The sequence below is a fragment of the Copadichromis virginalis genome, linkage group LG20 (assembly GCF_057382275.1).
Source record: "Copadichromis virginalis isolate Kocher_CV1m ecotype Utaka linkage group LG20, C_Virginalis_male_GT1.1, whole genome shotgun sequence".
NCBI lineage: Eukaryota > Metazoa > Chordata > Actinopteri > Cichliformes > Cichlidae > Copadichromis > Copadichromis virginalis.
In genome coordinates this window covers 5,970,000-5,990,714 of record NC_140637.1, presented here as the reverse complement: position 1 = coordinate 5,990,714, position 20,715 = coordinate 5,970,000, and the positions used below count along the sequence as shown (strand labels likewise).

At 40.6% G+C, this 20,715-nt stretch overlaps 1 protein-coding gene across 1 annotated transcript; it reads left to right on the top strand.

Moving 5' to 3' along the window:
- Positions 1–11,420: 11,420 nt before the first annotated feature.
- edn3b (endothelin 3b) lies at positions 11,421–20,170 on the top strand. Its single transcript, XM_085444606.1, has 4 exons — positions 11,421–11,831; positions 11,960–12,164; positions 15,150–15,302; positions 16,690–20,170. Exons 1-4 carry the CDS (start codon positions 11,762–11,764, stop codon positions 16,742–16,744), a joined length of 483 nt encoding a protein of 160 aa, XP_085300732.1. The 5' UTR covers positions 11,421–11,761; the 3' UTR covers positions 16,745–20,170.
- The last annotated feature ends 545 nt before the right edge of the window (positions 20,171–20,715 follow it).

The following is a 20,715-nucleotide window of genomic DNA, read 5'->3' as shown; positions in this document are numbered from 1 at the left end:
TTAATGTCTCTGTGATATGATCAGGACCCACACTGTGTTCAACACCCACACCTTTAAAAATAAAAGTTCTCAAAGTGACACACTCTGAGCACCTTTATTTTTAAATATAGCATCCCCACTGCTTCGGCACCGAATATATTTTCCAGCTCCTTCCCACAGAAAGCACACCGCTCGTTCCTGAGTCCGGGCACTAGAAAGGGGCCGAGTTCATTAGTTGTAATCCATCTCACCTGTCCTCTCCGTCCTCCCGGCACAGCCCCGTGATCTTACCGTACCACCCCTCCATTGCAGCTGAGCCAGAGTCCACCGCTGCCACAGTCTCATTGATCCTTTGGTTATTGTTAATGTTCATTTTAAAAAATCCGTGGTGGGTTGGGGTTACAGTAGGCTACGTGGAAAGTATCTCTTTTTAAGCTATAGCCAGTTTGCAAAAACATTGACATTTGTTGTTTTTCAGCGTACTGTCAACAAAGTGAGGGGAGCTTATGCTGGACTCACATTTCTGTGAAAAGTTAAATAAACTGGCACATTACTTGTTACCTCAAACAATCATCCATACTTTAGACTCTGGCTTATATGTATATGTAAATAAAATCTGATCAGGCTATTTAAGAAGACTTTAAGATGAATGTTGATAACCTCTCAAATTGTAAAATGAATGGCACTCAAGCTAAACCAAAACCCAGCCTCAAAGCCTCATTGAAATGACAGCTGTTACAAAACGCAATGAATGATTTAAGGAACACATTAGACTGTGAGCCATTATGAGTTTTATTGTAATTATTGGGTCCTTTTTTTTATCACAAAGATGAAGGCCAGATCAAATCTGCTCAAATGGCAAATTTTTATGTTTCAAATCCAAAACAGATGGCTATAAAATGGCATCAGTTTTCTTTTAACCTTCATCTGCTTGGCTGAGGCACAGAAGTAAAAACATGCACGTATTAATTTGGTCTCCAAATGGCAATAAATATTTGGAGCACCCCCGACCGACTGTGCATGCCATGTGTAATAATTAAATGAGAGTGTGATTATACCGCAATTACATGTAGGATGACTGAAAACTGACAAATTGCTTAAACAGAAATCCTAACGTGATTTAGCGTTTTCAACCTTCCTCTGTGAAAAGTAAGCGCAGATACTGAAAGCTGTATGAAACTTGAGCCATCTAAGATTTCAATGTTTCCTGCTTTAGGTTACTTCTAATGCCTTTTTACATTTTTCCTACAACCAGCAACCTTACTGTTTTTAAACAACACTAAATTATAGTGTTCTGTTGTCCGTTTTAGTTCTTTGTGTTTCTTAAGAAACATCCAAGCTTTACTCTTTCTCCTTGCTTTTCAAAACCCAGTGTGTGCAAAAAACTTTGTTTCCTTATCCCTGATAATAAGTTAAGCAGTAGATGCCAATCAGAGGGCAGTGTTTCAGCAAGCTTTTATTCTGAGACACATTTCCTGCATTTGTGTCTGTGCAACAGTTTTGGTTTGGCACTCACTGTAGAGAGACTTTCTATCAGTCTCCAATAGTAGCTGTATGCATGTTGCCTGTAATTTTGGCTAACCGCTTATGTTTAAGTCTTTATGCAACAAGAAAAAAAACAGCTCCATCACAAGTGTCTTGGAATGCAAATTGTATTTGGGGGTGAATCCACATGGGTTTCTCTCTTTTAAACGTGCACCCTGTGTCTTCTGTGGATATAAAGTTAAATTCCAACTTTATTTTCCAATTTAAACTGTCATCTCAAATTTAGGTCATTCTTTCACAGGCCCTCTGTGACTGTTTTAGTTTGACAATATTGATTCAACCACTCTGTGGGTTTTGCATACCCACAATACCGCCAACTTAATGTGAAGCATCACGGAGGTCATACAATTTCCAGCAAGTGCTAGTCATCAGTCATGGTAAACCATATGCTCTTCAACAACAATACCGCAAAGCAGGAAATCTCTGGGGTAGACGGGATCAGCTGCTAGTCATTTGAGCGCTATCTTGCTGTGTTTAGTGTTATAATCCTCACCTTGGAAGGATGTTCCGTTCATGGAAAGTTCAGCACAGCCATACATATTTCTGCAGAGTCTTACAAAAATTGGTTGAAACCCTTGTCTGCATCCAGACGAAACATCTTAAGTAAGTCACCATGACCGGTCAGAGGTGATGGGAGAGACACAGGACAAAAATTACCCCGTGGAAGTGAACAAGACATTAATAATAGCTAATAATTAAATGCAGAGTACATAAGCACTGTTATGCCTTTTGGTCAGAAGTCAATAGTTAATGCATAGTCTGATTAAGTTACATAAGCAAAGTAATAAATAAGTTCAAAGTTAAGAAATATTATAAGTAACTCATGCTAAAAACAGTTAAAATGTCTGGGTTCGAAATTTGCTCAGGGTGAGACATCGTTATCACAAGCAATCTTTGTATTGTACGTGCGGAAACGGGAGCGAGGGAGCGCTCTGATTATTCGCATATCTTTGACGTGTTTTCTCCGTTAATGCCGTGAAAAGTGCTTCGGCAGTATTAAAAGAGTGAACGAGTTCATGTACACGCTAAGAGTACCCTCCACGCTTGTACCTTGGGAAACGTTCGTCTTTGGAGTATTAATATGTTCAGAAACAACCTTTATATGTGTTTACCTGGAGTGAACTGCGATGCTAATGTAACGCACGTGTTAAGCTAGGCTAAGTTTGTCATTAAGATGTGTATTAGCTAGCAATTTATTTTCATTTTCTGTATATTTCAGTTACAAATAAGAAATAGCAAGGAGAAGCCTTGAGAGAGATAAGGCTTTAAAGGATCTTCATTAAAAGCAAGAAAAGCAAGCCTTGTGTGGAAGATCTCCTCTATTTTGTTCGCTTGCTGTCTAGCTTCACATGGTCACGTGTCGTGAGGGCAGGATAAGCACATAGAGAGAAAAAGGTGAGTGAACAAGAAACAGTAGATCAATGGAAGCCCCTCGTAGCCTAGGTTTATAGCAACATAACTAAGGGAGGATTCAGGGTCACCTTATCCAGGTCTAAGCATTCGCCAAAAGGAAAGTTTTAGGTCTAATCTTAAAAGTAAAGAGGGCGTCTTTCTCCCGAATTCAAACTGGGAGATGGTTCCACAGAACAATGAAGGCTCTACCTCCCATTCTACTTTTAAAGAATCTAGGAACCCAAAGTAAACCACCAGTTTGAGCCTGAAGTGCTCTTCTAGAGTAACGTGGTACTATGAGGTCTTTTGGATAAGATGGGGATTCAAGACCCCTCTTAGACTTGATTCTTAAACTTGATTCTGAATTTAACAGGGAGCCAATGAAGAGAAGCCAATATGGGAGAAATATTCTCTCTATTTCTAGTTCCTGTCAGTATTCCCGCTGCAGCATTTTGGATCAGCTGAAGGCTTTTCAGGGAGTTTTAAGGATTGTCACAAATTACTTGTCAGTTTTCTCACACATATGGCTAAAGATTCACCAGTTAACATAACATGCATGTCTTTGGACTGTGGGTGCAAAACCAGAGTGCTCCAGGGATATCCATGCAAAAAACTGGGAGAAACCCTTGAAAGGCCCTTAAATCTATAAAAGAACCTCCCTGTTGTGAGATGATAGTGCTAACCACCGCTCATTTTACATGAGTTCATCAGATTCATTTCAATAGGCTTACATATCCCTATCCATCTTAATACCACCTGTTTATTGTTTTTTCCACTCCTTACCTTAGGAGCTCCACAGGATAATGAGCGTGGAAATCCCCAGATTTAGCACACACAAAATGTTTTCTAATAAAACATAGGAGGGCAAGAAAAACAGGACAAAGTGTTAGCTGGAATGCTTCTTTAATGTATTATGCTCCCTCATGTCTCCCAGGTCAGGCTAGAATGTGCTATAATAAACACTTTTGGCAGGCTGAAAGTGAACATAAGAATACACGTGTTATAATATGTAACTATATGCATGATTTCTTGAGTCAAAGCGAAGAGAAAATAGATGTATTATTTACAATTGCTACAACAATTTGGGAAATAACAGAAATTTCCAATTGGGAAAACGGGGTAGGTTCGGGGTGGATTTTTAGAATGGTATTGGTAATAGACTGTTATGTTTCATGAGTAAAATTAGAAAAGTTTAATTAAATAAGGCCTGCTATTAGGTTTCACACTCCACAGCTTCAGTTTAATATCCATGATCAGCTATGCCAAACCAAGGTATCCAAGGAGATTTTGTAACATGCTTATTCTGTTTTGACTGCCTAGTTCTTGGTACATAATCAGCATCATGAAGCCAGAGTGCAACATCAGATTCATCCACCCAGATTGCAGAGATCCTTCACAGAAAACCCAAAATGATACCTTGAAATCATGGGTACATTATGTGACTCCTAAACCACATATTCAGTTTTCTGATAGCTTTCTGTCTCCATAACACTGGTCAGGAAAAAGAAAACAGAATATGGTCTTAATTAATCTGGAATTCTTTCTGTTTCCCAGCTTGGGGATTGTGCCAGAGAACTGGGATATGGCACAAAACCTTAGCCTTGGGGAATTTGGGAAGGAACCAGAGGGCACTCAAGAGTCAGACAGATTTAAGTTTGCTTGGATGCTTCAGTAGGAAAGTTCTAATCCAGAATACTTAATGCAGACTATCCAGAGAATTAGAAGGTAAACATTATATACTTTGGATCATTACACCAATGTATCTAAGTAAGTTTTTCAGTAGTGTTCATATAAATGTGGATGCATTTTCTAGGTTTAATGACACCAATTCCAGGAAGAACTTTTAAATCAAGCCTAATCATAATCTACACTTTATCTTATAGTTTATTTTTAGACAGCTATTTCTGCAAATAGGAAAAAAGCACTTCCATATTTGAGAAATGAGCATTTCTTTGCGCTCCTTTTTGATATGTAATCTGATTCAGAACAGGTGAAGTGATACTGGAGTGTGTTTTGCTTTATTTTGTATTTCCTTTTTTTTTTTCTCTTTTTCCTAAATGAATCATCTGTGTATTGTTTATATGATAGAAAGAAACTGAACAATACAAAACAACATTGATACACACCGTAATGTTTAAGAAACTATGAAGATATTAGCAGGTTTGCTCATGAATGATCGCTGCCTCAAGATGGAAAGCCAGTTGAAAGGAAATTGGAGTTGGAGCCTCAGCGAGATATGTTTGTTTTTATTCACTTGAGCACCCTCATTCACAAACCCTTTGTGGTCTGTGGGGTTGATTTGGTTGGGTTTGCAATTTTTCAGCATCCAACATCTTAACTGACTATTTCTGTATGTGATGTACATCAGTAATGCGCCCCCCCCCCCCCCCCCCCCCCCCCCCGGCTGCTTTCTTGATTTCAAATTCAAATTTTATTTGTCACACACACACACAACCATACACAGTATGACATGGGGGTGAAATGCTTGTAGCTGTACAATGCCCGACCATTAAATGACAGAAGACAAGTTTTACAATATTTACAATTTACTACAAAAATTTACAAATTAACTTAGGAATTTACAGTAAAGAATGTGCAAATAGCAGAAGAGATTATAAAGATAAGGATTATAAATTATAGGAATTATAGGATTATAGGAAATGTGTGGTGGTGCGTGTGGTGACGTGTGTGAGAGTCCAGTCTTATAGTGACGTGTTTGGGAGAGTCCAGTCCTACACCTGGTTCAGGGCCCGAATAGCCTGGGGGAAGAAGCTCCTCCTCATTCTCTCTGTTTTGGCCTTAAGGGAGCGGAAGCGCTTCCCAGACCTCAACAGTGAGAAGAGTCCATTGTTGGGATGGGAGAGGTCCATCATAATCTTCCTAGCTTTGGACTTGCACCGCTTGGTGTAGATGGACAGCAGGACAGGGAGCTCTGATTGAATGATGCGTTCTGCCGAGCACACCACCCTTTGCAGATCTCGTCTGTCCTGCTTGGTGCTGTTCCCAAACCAGGTGCAGATGTTTGACGTCAGGACGCTCTCGATGGTGCAGGAGTAGAAGTTCTTGAGCACCTTCAGTGGCAGATGGAAGTCTCTAAGTCTTCTGAGGAAGAAGAGACGCTGACGGGCTTTCTTAACCAGGGTGTTGATGTGACAGGACCATGACAGGTCCTGAGTGATGTGGACACCCAGGTATCGGAAACTGTCCACTCTCTCCACTGGCGTGCCACTGATGATGAGGGGTAGAGCAGGGCGATATGGCCAAAAATATTTATCACGATATATATTTGAAAATTTGCGATAACGATATAACTGACGATATAATTGATGCGAGACAAAATACAACTCCACAACATTACTAGCGCAAAAAGACAACCTTCCATTTATTTCCACGTAAACAAGAAGCTGGTTTTTATGTACATTAAAGCTTTATAAAAATGTAACAGTGCAAATGCAAATTCCTTGCTGAAAGTTTAACCCAAAGGCATTTCCAGTAGAAATGGGCTGACATATCCTGAGCATAACCATGTATAATATCCACTGAAGTTAAAAAGAGGTGCTTTGCAACATTAAACTGCAGTGTGCAGTACGCATTTTTCGGACCATAAGGTACACGGGATTATAAGGCACATTAAGCGAAACAAAGCAGTCAGATAAATCAAACTTTATTAAACTCATTCTTCTTGCTTCCTCCACTTCTGTACCATTGATTCATTAATGTTGAATTCTCTGGCAGCTGCTCTATTCCCATGTTGTTGCAGTATATTAATGACTAACCTCGTATTGTGGATGGATTATCTCAGTTGTTCTCCTGACTGAAGTTTGGTCCGTTTACAGCATCCTGCCATGCGATTGCATTTGTCTCTAACCATGAGGAACCTTCACGTTAACTTTTATAAGTGGAAAAGTGTTAGTGTTCGTCCTCCAGCTTCACTGTTTATGTTATGCTAACATAGCTGTGTCGCTAGCGATCACGTAGCACATCATTATATACCAGCTAGCCCAACTTCAGTAACCCTACAAACGTCACTGCTGTTTAGTTTCCTGTCTTCATTTATGTTGGAAGTGATAGCAGAGCTGTACGTTTGAATTTTTTCAGAAATCTCTCAGTCAGAACATGCTATATCATGCTTAGGTAACTAGCGAAACTAGCGAGCTAACTTCCGCTAGCTTCCTGCTAACTTCTAACTCCGTTAAATGTAATAACTTTTGTTTTCATGGATGCCTGGAAGTTAAACTTTATAGTTACACCTGGTAAAGCAGCAATGCTGATTGTTTTATTAAAGATCAAAGAATTTAGACAGTTTTCAACTCTCAGTGATGCTGCAGTGTTGTTTGACCTGAAGTCAAATATACGGAGTTTGGGACCCAGATTACTCCCAGATTTAAGAGCATCTTAGTCCGACAAATACGACAATAACAACGGCCGCTTGCATGTTCTGCAAAAAAATGTGCTTTGTTGTGTATCTGACGGACAAACACCAAACCAGTTCCACATCACGGAAGTTGCACCATTTTTACAAACCAACAATCGGCCATGTGCGTATGAAAACAAAGGCACTGCGCATGCGCGTTTTACTCCCATTCTATCGCGATATTTCATTTTCCTATCGTTGCCTAACATTATACCGGTATTACCGTGAACGGTATAATATGGCCCAGCCCTAATGAGGGGTTTGTAATTCCTCGCCTGCTTTGTAGTGAAGTCCACGATCAGCTCCTTAGTCTTGCTGATGTTTAGGAGGAGGTTATTCTCCTGGCACCAGGTCTCCAGGTTCCTAATCTCCTCCAGGTAGGCCGTCTCGATGTTGTCGGAGATCAGGCCCACAACAGCAGTGTCGTCAGCAAACTTGACAATGGAGGTGGTGTCGGATGTGGCTACACAGTCATAAGTGTACAGTGAGTACAGCAGGGGGCTTAAAACACAGCCCTGAGGCACTCCAGTGCTGAGTGAGATGGAGGGGGAGACTTGTTTTCCTACCCTCACTGATTGGGGTCTGTCTGTGAGGAAGTTGAGGATCCACTGACACAGTGATGAGCTGAGTCCTAGATCCGTCAACTTGGTGAAAAGCTTAGAGGGAATTATTGTGTTGAATGCTGAACTGTAGTCCACGAACAGCATCCTAACATAATTCCCTCTGCCAGTGTCCAGGTGACTCAGGGATGTGTGGAGCAGGTGAGATATGGCATCGTCTGTGGAACGATTAGTCCGGTAAGCAAACTGAAGTGAGTCGATGGTGGGAGGAAGTGAAGAAGTGATGTGATCTCTCATCAGTCTTTCAAAACACTTCATCACAATTGAAGTCAGTGCTACTGGACGGTAGTCATTGTGGCAAGCGGGCTGTTGTTTCTTTGGAACAGGGACAATAATGGACCGTTTGAAGCACGTGGGAACCACAGCTTGGGCCAGGGAGAGGTTGAAGATCTCCGTGAACACCGGTGCTAGTTGATCAGCGCAGGCTCTAAGGACCCGGCCAGGGATTGCATCTGGTCCTGCTGCCTTCCTGGTGTTCACCCTCCTGAAGGTGTTCCTCACGGCATGCTCTGTGATGACGAATGCATTTTCTTCACTGGTGCACTCCGAGCGCGCGCAGCCGTTTGTTGTTTTAATTGCTGCGGCGTCGAAGCGAGCATAAAACGTGTTCAGCTCATCAGCCAGTGAAGCATCGGCATTCATCATTGAAGAAGCTGGTCGTTTATAGTCCGTTATAGTCCGCAGTCCTTTCCACAGGCTCCTAGAGTCGCACTGTCGTAGCTGTGACTCTAGTTTTTCCCCGTAGCTCCGCTTTGCCTTTCGGACCGCACTGCGCACGTTGTAGGACGCAGCCTTGTATAGGTCCATATTACCGGAGACAAGCCCTTCATTGTAGGCAGCGGTGCGTGATCTCAGAGCTTCGCGGATGTTTTTATCCACCCACGGCTTCTGGTTGGGAAACGTTCGGATGATAGTTCTTTCTGCTGTGTCGTCCGCTAGTTTCCCGATAAATCCCACAACCGCTTCCGTAAACATGTTGATGTCATCAGAGCTGCGCCGAAACATGTCCAGTGCGTCCTGCAGTGCGGCCACCGATTGGTCCGTCCAGCGAGCGACCTCCCTCCTGATTGGTGGTTGCTGCTTTAGCCTTTGTTTGTAAGCAGGTATGAGGAAGATGGCGGAATGGTCCGATTTTCCAAATGCCGGCAGGGGTTGAGCCTTGTAACAGTTCTTGAACGGGGTGTAGCAGTGGTCTAATGTCCTCGTGCCCCAGGTGGGGCAGTTGATGTGCTGGTGAAGGTTGTGAAATGTCCGTTTGAGATTCACTCTGTTAAAATCTCCCATAACAATGAGTGCGGCATCTCGGTGAAGTGTTTGTTGATGTGTGAGAGCCTCATGTAGCTCACATAAGGCAGTGTCCGAGTCCGCGTGAGGTGGAATGTAAACAGTGCAGGCAATGACCGCAGTGAATTCCCGAGGGAGATAGAAAGGGCGACACTTAACGATCAAAAGCTCCAGATTGGGCGAGCAAGAGCGTGTGAGTGGGGAGATGTTTGTGCTGTCGCACCATCTGTTGTTCACCATCAAACACACTCCACCACCTCTTTTCTTCCCCGACTCCATTGTCCTGTCCATGCGGTAAACCGAAAAGAACCCCGTCGGCTGCACGGCGTGGTCTGGTATCGCTGGGTTCAGCCAAGTCTCGGTGAAGCAGAGGAGGTTGCAGTCCCGAATGTCTCTCTGGAACTTGATTCTGGCTCTGAGGTCATCAAGCTTGTTCTCGATGGATTGAACATTGGCTAGCAGGATACTGGGCATGGGTGCGCGGTGTGCGCGAGCCCGTAGCCTGTTCCTGATGCCGGCTCTTTTACCTCGAGGCCGTCGCTTAGGGTCGCGTCCTTTGTTCTCTCTCAGGATCTCCTTTGGCCAGGTTGGGTCCGGAGTTAAACATGGTGAAATGTTCGTGTACTGCAGACCAATAGAAACCAAAGTGTCTCTACTGTAGCGGATTTGTGTGTTTTGCATGATGCCCATGCAAGATTATCGCAGATATAGCAAAAAGTGACGAAAAACTGCAAAAAGTGGAGAAGTTAGGGCAGAGCATCCAGCATGGCAGCCGACCTCACCAGCGCCATTTAATGATTTATGCTGCTGCTTGAATTTTCAGTGTTAGTTCCATGTGGCTATTACTACTTCATGACTTAGAAATTTAACTTATTCCTCCCTCATTGTTCAGAGCTGGGCTGGAACTGGCTCTCACTGAAATATGACTGATATTTTCGATTTGGTTGTAAATCAGTCACTAAATGCTTGATATGTTTGTCTTACATTCATCACCAGACAAGTTCTGATGATTAATTGGATCAGTCAACAACATTCCTGTGTAAAACACCTTTGTTGCTTTGGCTGTCTCTTCCAAGTCTCTTCATTCTGGCTTGTGTTCTTGATAGGTGGTGGCCACGTAACTGATCCAGTTTTGTATGGGGTCCCAGGTCGTTTGCAAACTGCTAAGTTTACTTTATTTGCACGCCAAACACCAGCAACTCTAGCATAAACCTTTTATCTGGTCTGGAAGTTGAGAGGAAATTGCTACATTCAAAGGCAAATCTTTTTACTGTAACTCCTTTTTTGCAAAAATGCACAGAAGGAAAGCTGTGTAAAAAAAAATTGCAACCTACACAGGTCTCCAGTCTATTGCAGTGTAAACACTGAAAGACAGACAATCCTTCACGCTCACATCTACGGACAATTTAGAATTGTCAGTCAACTTAACATGTGTGTCTTTGGACTGTGAGAAAGTCAGAAACAACTTAGAACATAGGAACTCAATCCTTGGGTGGCAGGTGGATTTGAGCCCATGATCTTCTAGTTGTGAGGTGACAATGCTAACTACACACACGTTAAATACACTAAAATGAAATCATAAATAGGCTTGAATGAATTAAAACACTGACTTTAATGATATTTATATATTTAAAAAGTGTTTACAGCTGACTTAGTAACAAGCTCTACCCATAAAATTAAAAGGCCTATCAAGGGGGAAATACACTTCCTGTGTGGCAGCAACACCAAGATGGCCTAGAAGTGGGTTTGTTTAAATCAGCTGTACTATAAACTTGAAAATAGCAAAAAGTGATAAGTGGTTCTGGGCAGCACACCAAGAAAGCTCCTGGCTTCAGTCTCCTAGTTGGGGTGGGGTCTCTGTGTGTTGAGTTCATACCCTCAACTTATGGATAATATGCGCCAGTCAGTGGGTGGCAACAGGACAGCACTGATTAGTGCAGCTGAAGGACTTATTTCACTATCAAGACCACGTTTGTCTCTTTTATCCATCACTGAGCAATACCTTTTTATGGGTTATAAGAGCATTACTATTCAAGAGTATTAATATTCATTCATTGATTTATTCATAAAGGTGTCCAGTAAAAACGAGTAAAAGCATTAAATAAATAAGTATGAATAGGCATATATGTAAATACATACACTGCTGCTGCATCTGACAGAGGGTGGGTGCTAGGAGAGGTGTGGGCGTGTACCCTCCGAAGTCCCGCATGTCTTAAAAGGCAAAGCGACTTCAAGGGTTTGTTCCTCGCCTCGCTCCAAAGACCGCACTTGTTTTGCGACTGCGGCAGTCTGAAGCTTGGATTAGAATAAACACGTTCCCTTCACCTCAGTGTAAAAATTGCAGGTGCAGGATTTACGGGATGAAGTCATTAGAATGAAAGACGACGTCCTCCGACACTTGTTTTTTCATCTGCGGACCACATGAACTGCACACGGACACGCGCCAAAGTTAATGGATCGATGATGGTTGGAGATTAATTTGCTTCCTCGTCAGGCGTTTGCTTTATTTTGTGGAATATATTGAGACATGGCAAAGATGCTGTCCATCCTCGCAAGAGTCGTGCTTTTCAAGATACTGGCAGTTATTGTCTTGCAAGGTAGGCAATAAGATATATTTATTTTTTAAGGTTGTTTATGAATGCACTCAGTACCTTTTTTATTCATGAAGAACTTCTGATTTAGCTGTTTACTATTATTTTTTATTGTTTTGTTTTTTTAAACATAGCTGCTTCTAATAACGGTATCTTGGCGTCCCGCGCCATGGTCCAATTGGACTCAAAGGTGTCTGGCTCCCGGGGTTCCGCTGACTCACAGCTGTCTGAGACAACAGAAGCAAAGTCCAGACAAAAGCGCTGCACCTGCTATTCCTACAAGGATAAAGAGTGCGTCTACTACTGCCACTTGGATATCATCTGGATCAACACCCCCGAGTAAGGCACGCTTTATTAAGTTCAATCCGCTTTTGTGCAAGAATCCCAGAGGTTGCACAACGTCTCCTCGTTTGTCAGGAGTTATAAGAAGTAGCAATTTAGTCTTTCAGACGAAGATTGGCACGTGGCTTTTTTTTGCAACTGAAATAGGAGCCGTGCACTAGAGGCACCACACATTGCAGTTACACCCAGTTACCCACCCCGAGGCACCAGATTCAAGTGATGGCAGGCCCAACAGATTGCCAGTGTTCCTGCAAGAGTTTGGAATCAGGCAGGTGGAGGATATTATTTACCAAAGTTAGTGCATTTATTGTGTTTTCCGTGCACGCCATGAGTCATAGCCTAAGTCTGTCTATTGATAAAATGCAATGACAGATTTCTTCATTGCGCTGGCTGAAATGGTTTGACAGATATATTTAGGATTGGGTAGTAACAGATTATGTGGGAACAATTAAGTAAGTATTGTTACATCTTTAATGATTATTTGATTCTATGTTAATTAAGTTATGTATTTAGCTTTATATAGCTATAGCCTTTACTATTGCTATTAACTGGTGAAAAACACTTGATAAGGGGTGTTTCTTAGACAAGTTGTCAAAGTTATGGCAGGAGAAAAAAAGGAGTCGAGTTGATGTTTGCTGTCAGCAGCAAACATCTCAACTACAAATACAAAAAGGGGCAGTCTAAGATGCTATACGTCTACCAAGGATTTGGTTTAGTTTCAGATTTTTTTTTTTTGTTGAAAAAATCTGACGTGAAGACATGGTCAGAGGTTGAAATATGTGTGTAAGGACACACCCACTATAGGAGAAACTGACATAACAAAAAGGTTTTAGAACTTTGGCAGGTGTTTGGGCATCTGCCTTTACCTTACTTTACAGATCTTTAGCTGAACTCAAACTGCAAGTGGCAGCCACAAGTTAGATGATGAGTCCTATAGCTGGAAATAAAAAGCCAGCTAACTAACTGAGAAGAATATTTATCTGTAAGACTTCAGCCAAAGAGGATTTGTGACTAGATTGGTTTGACTGTTTGTCCGTTCCTGAGCAGGATTATTTAAAAGTTATAAAAAGTTATGAAAATCTTACTAAATGTGGTGCTTGGCCTAACTTAAAAGGAAATCTGAATTTGATGTGCAGAATTTGATACTGTTGCGAGATCAGACACTTTACACCAGTGGTTCCCAAACTTTTTTTGTAGTTGTTTTTTTGTCCTGTGTAATAATATTCAACATTGCTATCAATACATTTTTCAAAAAATGCCTCTCTGTGCAAAATGGGTTTAAAAACATGAACAACTGTGGGATACTGTTTGTCCATGATTTGAACCGAGGGAACAAATCGTGGCAGGTACGGCCTGATATTATTTGTATCCCACTGTAACTTTACTGTATAAAGAGCTAATATCGCCAAAATGTCAGGAGTAGGTATTTATTACAACAAGTGTTTGTGAACTAAAAATCAAGAATGTGGGATACTGTTTGTCCGTGATTTGAAGAGCCCAGCGCATGCTCTCGAGGCAGGGAAAACCAATTCTGCAGGGGAGACCTACCTTGGCACTTGTGCAGGTGAAACCAAAGAGAAGATATGCTTCACCATATTTTCTAGTCTTTGGCTTAGAATGAAGTTGGTTTGGAAACATATTCAGCGATGCTTCATCTCCTGCTTTGCGTTTGTGTGGGCGCCCCGTGCTAGCAGTGTCCAAGCGTTGTTTTGTTGTTTCCCTTTTCATGCCGCGCTCCCCCTGCAATGGCTCTGCGCCCCCCCTAGGGGGCGGGCCCCACACTTAGGGAAGGTCTGCACACGCACACGCACACACACAAAGGTGAAAATAATACCAGTAACTCTATTGCAGCAAGTATTAGGTGCATTATGTGCGTGTTGAAAACTTGTTCTTACATGGTTGGAGCACTGCACTGAAACAGAAGATTCCCAAAAGGATTCGATGCTTTTGAAACAAAAACATAGCAAACCCTTAGTTAGAGGAGAAATCCCAAATGTTCCATCCTTTTGTTCTTGCTTACAAGACTAACTTTGAAGTATTTGTGTGTACAAGTTTGATCAAAAAGATCCTACACATTGTAAGAGTGTTTAAAGTAAAGCTTTCCTCAAATCCCTTCTTTCACTTTGGAATAACTGCCCCAGCTGACAACAGCATTTCGCTACATTGAGCGTGATCTCTGACTCACAGCCCCGACTTTAGATTGAACAGGTATTAGGTTCAAATGCATTTCACCCTGAAGTTAATTACACAGGCTGAAGTTCCAGTGGAAAAAGACACAGTAAAGGCAGCCCAGCAAGATGCCAGCAACACTGTAGGTACTCAGTCAGTTATAAGCAGCAGGCAGTCTGACATAATCTGTCAAATCTACAAAAGAAAGGCTTTTATCTGTCAATTCAACGAATCTTTTATTTGTCATACAGAAATGCCCAGACAATAAAATGTTGACATTGTCAGCAGACCCCCCCCCCCCCTTCCCCAGAACCTCGTAGGTCCTAAAGATATAAAGGCCTCTATATAGATCCTTATTTTTCACAGAATCAATCACACATGGTTGAAAAGAGATGAGTGGAAAGAGAAAGAAAAGAAGTGATGCCTACCTGGCACTTGGAATCTAAATGTTATCCAGATGCGAGGATTAGGGCCAGAATAGACAATATGGTGATGGATGCTGACATTATAAATGTGATATATCGAAGTCATATGTCAGGTTTGTTTTTTATTCAGTTTCACTGACCTTTCTGGCTGCATTTTCCATTGTCAAAAGAACAAATGTTCCCTGGTTCACTGGAGAACAGAAAAATGTAGTTGTTTAAAAATTGCTTTAAAATGAATAATTAAAACTTAAAACAAATTTTTTTCTGCGTAGGGTTTGAGCACTGACAGTGTGAAGGTCCTGATGTATCTGCTCCATTTACTATTTTTGCTTTGTTTTGCTCATCTGTTGCTAAATGCTGAAAAAAGGCCTCTCTCTGTCCTTCTAAGGCGCACTGTGCCGTACGGAATGTCGAACTACAGAGGACGTCAGCGAAAACGACGTGGTGTTCAGCCGTCCCAACACGAGGGGGCAGAGACACCGCGCTGCCGTTGTGTTGTGACCGATGCAGACCCGGAGTGTCGTGATTTTTGTCTGTCAAGGTCAGTCTGATTATTTCTGTAAAAATGATATTGAGACAATCCTTTTTCTCTCTCTACTTTTGTGAATTTTGATTGCATCCATAAATGAGCCTAAAGAGTGACAGAAGTAAACCTTGTGCTGACAAGAGGCTTATAATAAATTTATAATTGCATGTTCTCCCCGGGTCTATGGGTTCTCCGACGTGCAATTATTGGAGTTAGGTTAACTGGGAATTCGAAATTGATCCTAGATGTGAATGTGAGTAGTTGTCAGTCTCTCTGTGTTAGAGATTGGCGACGTGTCCAGGTGTACCCCGCCTCTCAAGCTATGACACCTCCAGCCCCCTCCAGGCTCCAGCCCCCCTCTCAACCCTGAATTAGATGGAAGAAAATAGATGGATGGTTTCTCTAGAGCAGTGGTGTGACTGGTACTTTTTTTCTTATAAATATAACTGATAGGCACATCGTCTAGCCTGTTATCAGACAGAATAGGTAACTTTTTCTTCCAGTGGTTCGTCATTGACATTTAATTTATTTTGGGCTTACCTTACGTTTGTTTTTTACGTAGTGATAGAAATCGATTTTCTCCTGCTGATGATTCAAGACCAGCTAACACAATTTCAAGTCAGCTCTGATGAATAGCAGTTTGTTCAATAGCTGTGCGGAAAACATCCCATGATAAATCACTGGGCGAAAAGCCTGAACTTCAGCAGCATGCAGCACTTTAAATCGCCACATAAGTGCAGGGTAATAGCTGTTCATAAGTTTCATAGGCTGCACAAACAAGTGCTATCAGCTGCTTCTTGGAACTGCCCGTAATTGTTAGGGAGCTGAAATTTCCTTCAGTTTGACAAGCCTGGACAGTCAAAAGTTAACTTTCAAGCATGAGGGAGGTTCTCATACTGAAAGGAAAATGCTGTGACATTTACAAATCTAAATTAGGATTGTAGTGGGCCACCACAAATCCAGAGCAAGCACTTTTCTCTAACAAACTGTAGCTTGAATAGATTCCTGGTGTTTAAATATGCTGTGATCAATGGACAGTGTGCTAATTTATAAAATAGACACAAAACATATACACAAGTGTTTGACTCTTCCTACTTATTTTAAGCAGAAACTTGTAGTATATTTTTAGTAAATTGGGCATTTGTTTAAAATGGGAAGAAAGAGGTTGGTGAATAAATCTGTCAAGTATCTGATTTTACTGTACTGTGTGCTTCTGGATACAGCACATTTGTCTAAATAAGGGCAATTTGTATTACTGTATAATCCCACACTGGGGACCATGAAGTGAAGCCACAATGACACAGTCTCTTTTGAGTCTCCTAACTTTATGGATCTGCAGCACTGAATTGCAATATTTGCTTCTTCAGTATTACTAATTTAGTCTGATATGTTCTCTTCAAAGCTCCATACAGATCCTCCCAACCCGAAGTCGTCATAAAATTCCTGCACTTGGATGACAGTTTGATGCACCTCCATCTTCTTCTCTTCTTCTTGGGTGAATGGACCCTTCATTTCTTTCCGTTTGGCACTTTGCCTTCCCAGGTACGCACAGGGAAAGAACTTTGGAGTTTAACACTGCCGACATTCCTCAGCATCATAACTCTTGGAGCAAGTTGGTTTCAAGAACTCAGAAACTTCAGCAAATGTGATACAGACCGCGGAGCCTATCCCCTTTCGATCCCATCTGAGAGCCTCATGAGGAGAACTTTAACCACAGCATACTAGCTGGTGACCTTTTGTTATGCAAAGCTCGTTTAGACCCACCCTTTGCGTTCATATGTAGTTTTATGAACTGCCTTTGACTCAGTCTTTAAAAATAATGAGATCATATCAATGTATATAGGAAGACGGAGGCATTTTTGCAAAAATGCTGTAGAGGGAAAAGCGCCAGGAGGAGCTATGTAAAGCAGGGTGAAGCCATGATATTTTGATGTTTTGCCTGATACTTTGCCATTAAAACACCATTCCACAATGGAGAATACCACTTGTGTTATGAGGCATATTACTGAGTTTTGGTTTATAATATTATGTAGCCTGTATGGAGGGCATTTAATTATATTATTTGTTAAAACCATTATTGATGTTCATCAAGCTTTCATCTCAGTTCCACAGCAAACTCAGATTAATAGCAACTTCAGAGCCAGTGAACTGCTTTATGGTGTATAGCTAGGATTCATGTAAAAAACAACTATGCGATGCATCTTATTATATCATTAACCTTCAGCTGAGCAATAAATACATTTATTCAGTGTCCTCTAACAGATTCTGAGCAAGCAAACTTTGCTTATTTATTCTCTAAAATGTTTGCACCTTTCAGAATTTAGAGTAAAAGTAACAAAAATATTCTCACAGCAGAAAAACTGCGGTTAGTATAAACTAAAGCCAAGTCAGATTACGCAGACTGCTCTAGAAAATCAAACAGGAAAATTACAGGAGTAAATGTTAGTGTCTGTTGCTTAATTTATGGAGTTTAAAATGAGGAAGCTCTAATAATTGACTTATATTAGGCCCTCGAGCTTAAACTAGCATTACAGTGTTTTTCACATATTTCATGTGTAGTCACAGGTTCAGGAATGCAGCTCCTAAATTAAACTTGTCACAATTGGCATCTGTGTGCAAGAAAGATAAGAAAAAGGATGAGAGGCCGTGAACATTAAGCAATGTGATAATATTGATTGTGGGGAAAAAAGTAGTATTGTTACACTTAAAGAGCTACTTTTTAATGTGAGGAGAACAAGACCGTGTCTATAGTTTTATAGTTTAGTTTTGTTAAAGAATCCAGTGTTGAAAGCAAGCATATGATATGTAACATATTGGATGCACAGAGTCAAAACTATGCATACATTTTCCAAATTACACATAGACTTTCAAAAATCTCCTCACTTTGTGTTGTATGTACAGTGTGTGAGTGTGTGTGAATTGTATTTACATTTAAAAGCTCGTATTCCCATTCCTTAATCAACCGTTAAACATAGCAGGTCAATAAAAAAGAAGCTTACTCGAAATAGAGGTGGGAGCCAGGATTTCCTTTAACAGTATGACAAAACATCATTAACACTGGCAGTAACAGTGGTTTATTATAGAGATGAAATAACTTTTCTTCCTGTAAGACTGGTAACTTTATATAATCTGTTAGCCAGTAATAGTGACTATTTTCATGCTATTTACTTGTTGTACGCTTTTTATTAAAACAGGTGTGACTCTTAATCTTTGGACAAGATTTCAGGAGATATGAGGAGCAGTAAACAGAGTCATTTACATGTAAATCCTTTCAGTTATATAAGTGAACCTTTTTATATGGTGTGACAAAATTTCGCACTTCTTTTTCACCATTATGTAAATCCTGCTTTTTCTTTAAATTCTCTTTCTGTGTATTTGGTCCTCACACCATACAAATACTTCATTACACACATACAACTGCCTCAGACTGCGTAAATGTACAATAAGTACCCAGACCCGGTGAAGTGAAATTCTTTCATCAGAAATGGAGCTTCTCTGGTCTAGAAAAGTGGTTTGATGTGGGGAAGTACTGAGAACAGCACAGCTGAGTAGCCTCAGGGTTTATTGTCTGTTTATTGTCTGCACAAGGTCAATCACAGTGCTTTAACTCTTTTCACCAAAAATTACTCACTCGTAGCGATCACATGTGCTGAGTTGAATTTATGATATCTACGCTGTAGCCCAACTCATGCTCAGATTGTGAGATGGGAACTGCCGCCACATGTATACAAATATTTTATCTCTCTAAGCCAGTCCACCATTGTACAGTATTTAATACATTTAAAATCTAAAACTTGATATTATTAATTATACAAGTTTCATTACCTGCTTTTTTCCCTTGTGCTAAAAAAAAGATGAGCAATAAATAAAGTGAATACCAGGAGTTACAAAGTTTTTCAGCAGATACTGTGAGAAGCTGATATAAGCTGTGGTTTGTGACGCTTTCTTTCAATCTTGATATCTTGAAATAACAAAGTTATCCAGATAATAGGATAATGTCCTTGTAATCTATGCAAAAGAAAATATTTCTCCATGTGATCACGAGATAATTTTCTAATTAATTTGAGTCTTTGTTTTCTCAAGAACAGGAGGAAAATGTCTTTTCATTATAAGAAAACATGTTGGCTATCCTGAGATTGTGAGATAATTTGCCTTGTGATAACATATTTTTAAAAATCGCGACCATGGTCACTTTTTGCTGTTGTTGTTGTTTTTACATTTTTGTTTTACATTTTATCCATTAAGGCATTATTTTGTGTGAAATTTCTATCACACAACACCTTTCCCTTGTAGACAGACTGAGGTCATATGGACCCTCTGAAACACTAATACCACCTATCGTCTTGGAATGTCACTCTAAGTCCACCCTAAATAAGCCTACCCTGGAGCCTCAGTGTAAACCTACAGTGAGCAAGGTCTTATTCCCACAGTATACCATGGGAAATATTTCCGAGCAGACATCCTAACTATTCAACAGCAGGTCCAGGGCCCCTGTGTGGTTTACAGTTTGCTGTTTGTGTTCTGGCTCATTAAATAAATGAGCCCGGTGTGTCGTAGAGTGAACTTACCGGTCCTAATCACTGATAATAAAGATTGCTCCTTTCACAACAGATTATCCAGATATGATAAAATCATCAGGATGTTTAATTACATTTATTGTTTGTTTATGTTCAATTTATTTTGATCATGTAAACAACATACAGAAGCTCATTAAGGAAAGAAAAGAAAAAAGAAATGCTTCACAAAACGCACGTCAATATTGCTTCACCTATTCTGATTCAGTTACATGTAGAAAAGTACGGCATCTTATCAAATATGATATGATAATTATGATATTATGTTGCTCAAATGCACACTAACTGAGTCTAATGGAGCCCACCTTCCACATCGAACATGATATTTGTTGTCATTTTACAGTTGTTTGTAAACAAAATGTAATGTATTGTGATGTGAATATGCATTAAAGTCTTTTATGCTTTGATTAAATAATAACCAGCTTTTTAAAATGCTGTTATTTCATTGTTCATGAGACGACAGCATATTTATCATTATTATTATTATAATAGTAATAATGTTATGAGCAGGCACCATTTGGATGCCAACATCGGTATATCAGAGTATTTCAACTGCTGCTGAAAAATGAATTATTAATGCCAGAGGTCAAAGGAGAATAACCAGACTGTGTTAAGCTGTAAAAAAGGCAACAGTAACTCAAATCAACACTTGTTACAAGGTATGCAGAAGAGCACAACACAATACAAGGAAAGTTAAAGCAGATGGGCTACAGCAGCAGAATGGCACCAGGTGCCATTTCTGTCAGCTAAGATTGGGAAACTGAGCCACAATTCAAATGGGATCATCGAAATTGGACTGAAAAACCTTGGACAAACATTGCCTGGCCTGATGAGTCTCACTTAAAGGTGCAACA

Excerpts from the sequence above, each read along its gene's own strand:
- edn3b (XM_085444606.1), top strand. The coding sequence starts at position 11,762 with ATGGCAAAGATGCTGTCCATCCTCGCAAGAGTCGTGCTTTTCAAGATA. Across the intron at positions 12,165-15,149 it reads ATCTGGATCAACACCCCCGA|GCGCACTGTGCCGTACGGAA; the intron begins GTAAGGCACGCT and ends TGTCCTTCTAAG. Across the intron at positions 15,303-16,689 it reads CGTGATTTTTGTCTGTCAAG|CTCCATACAGATCCTCCCAA; the intron begins GTCAGTCTGATT and ends TTCTCTTCAAAG.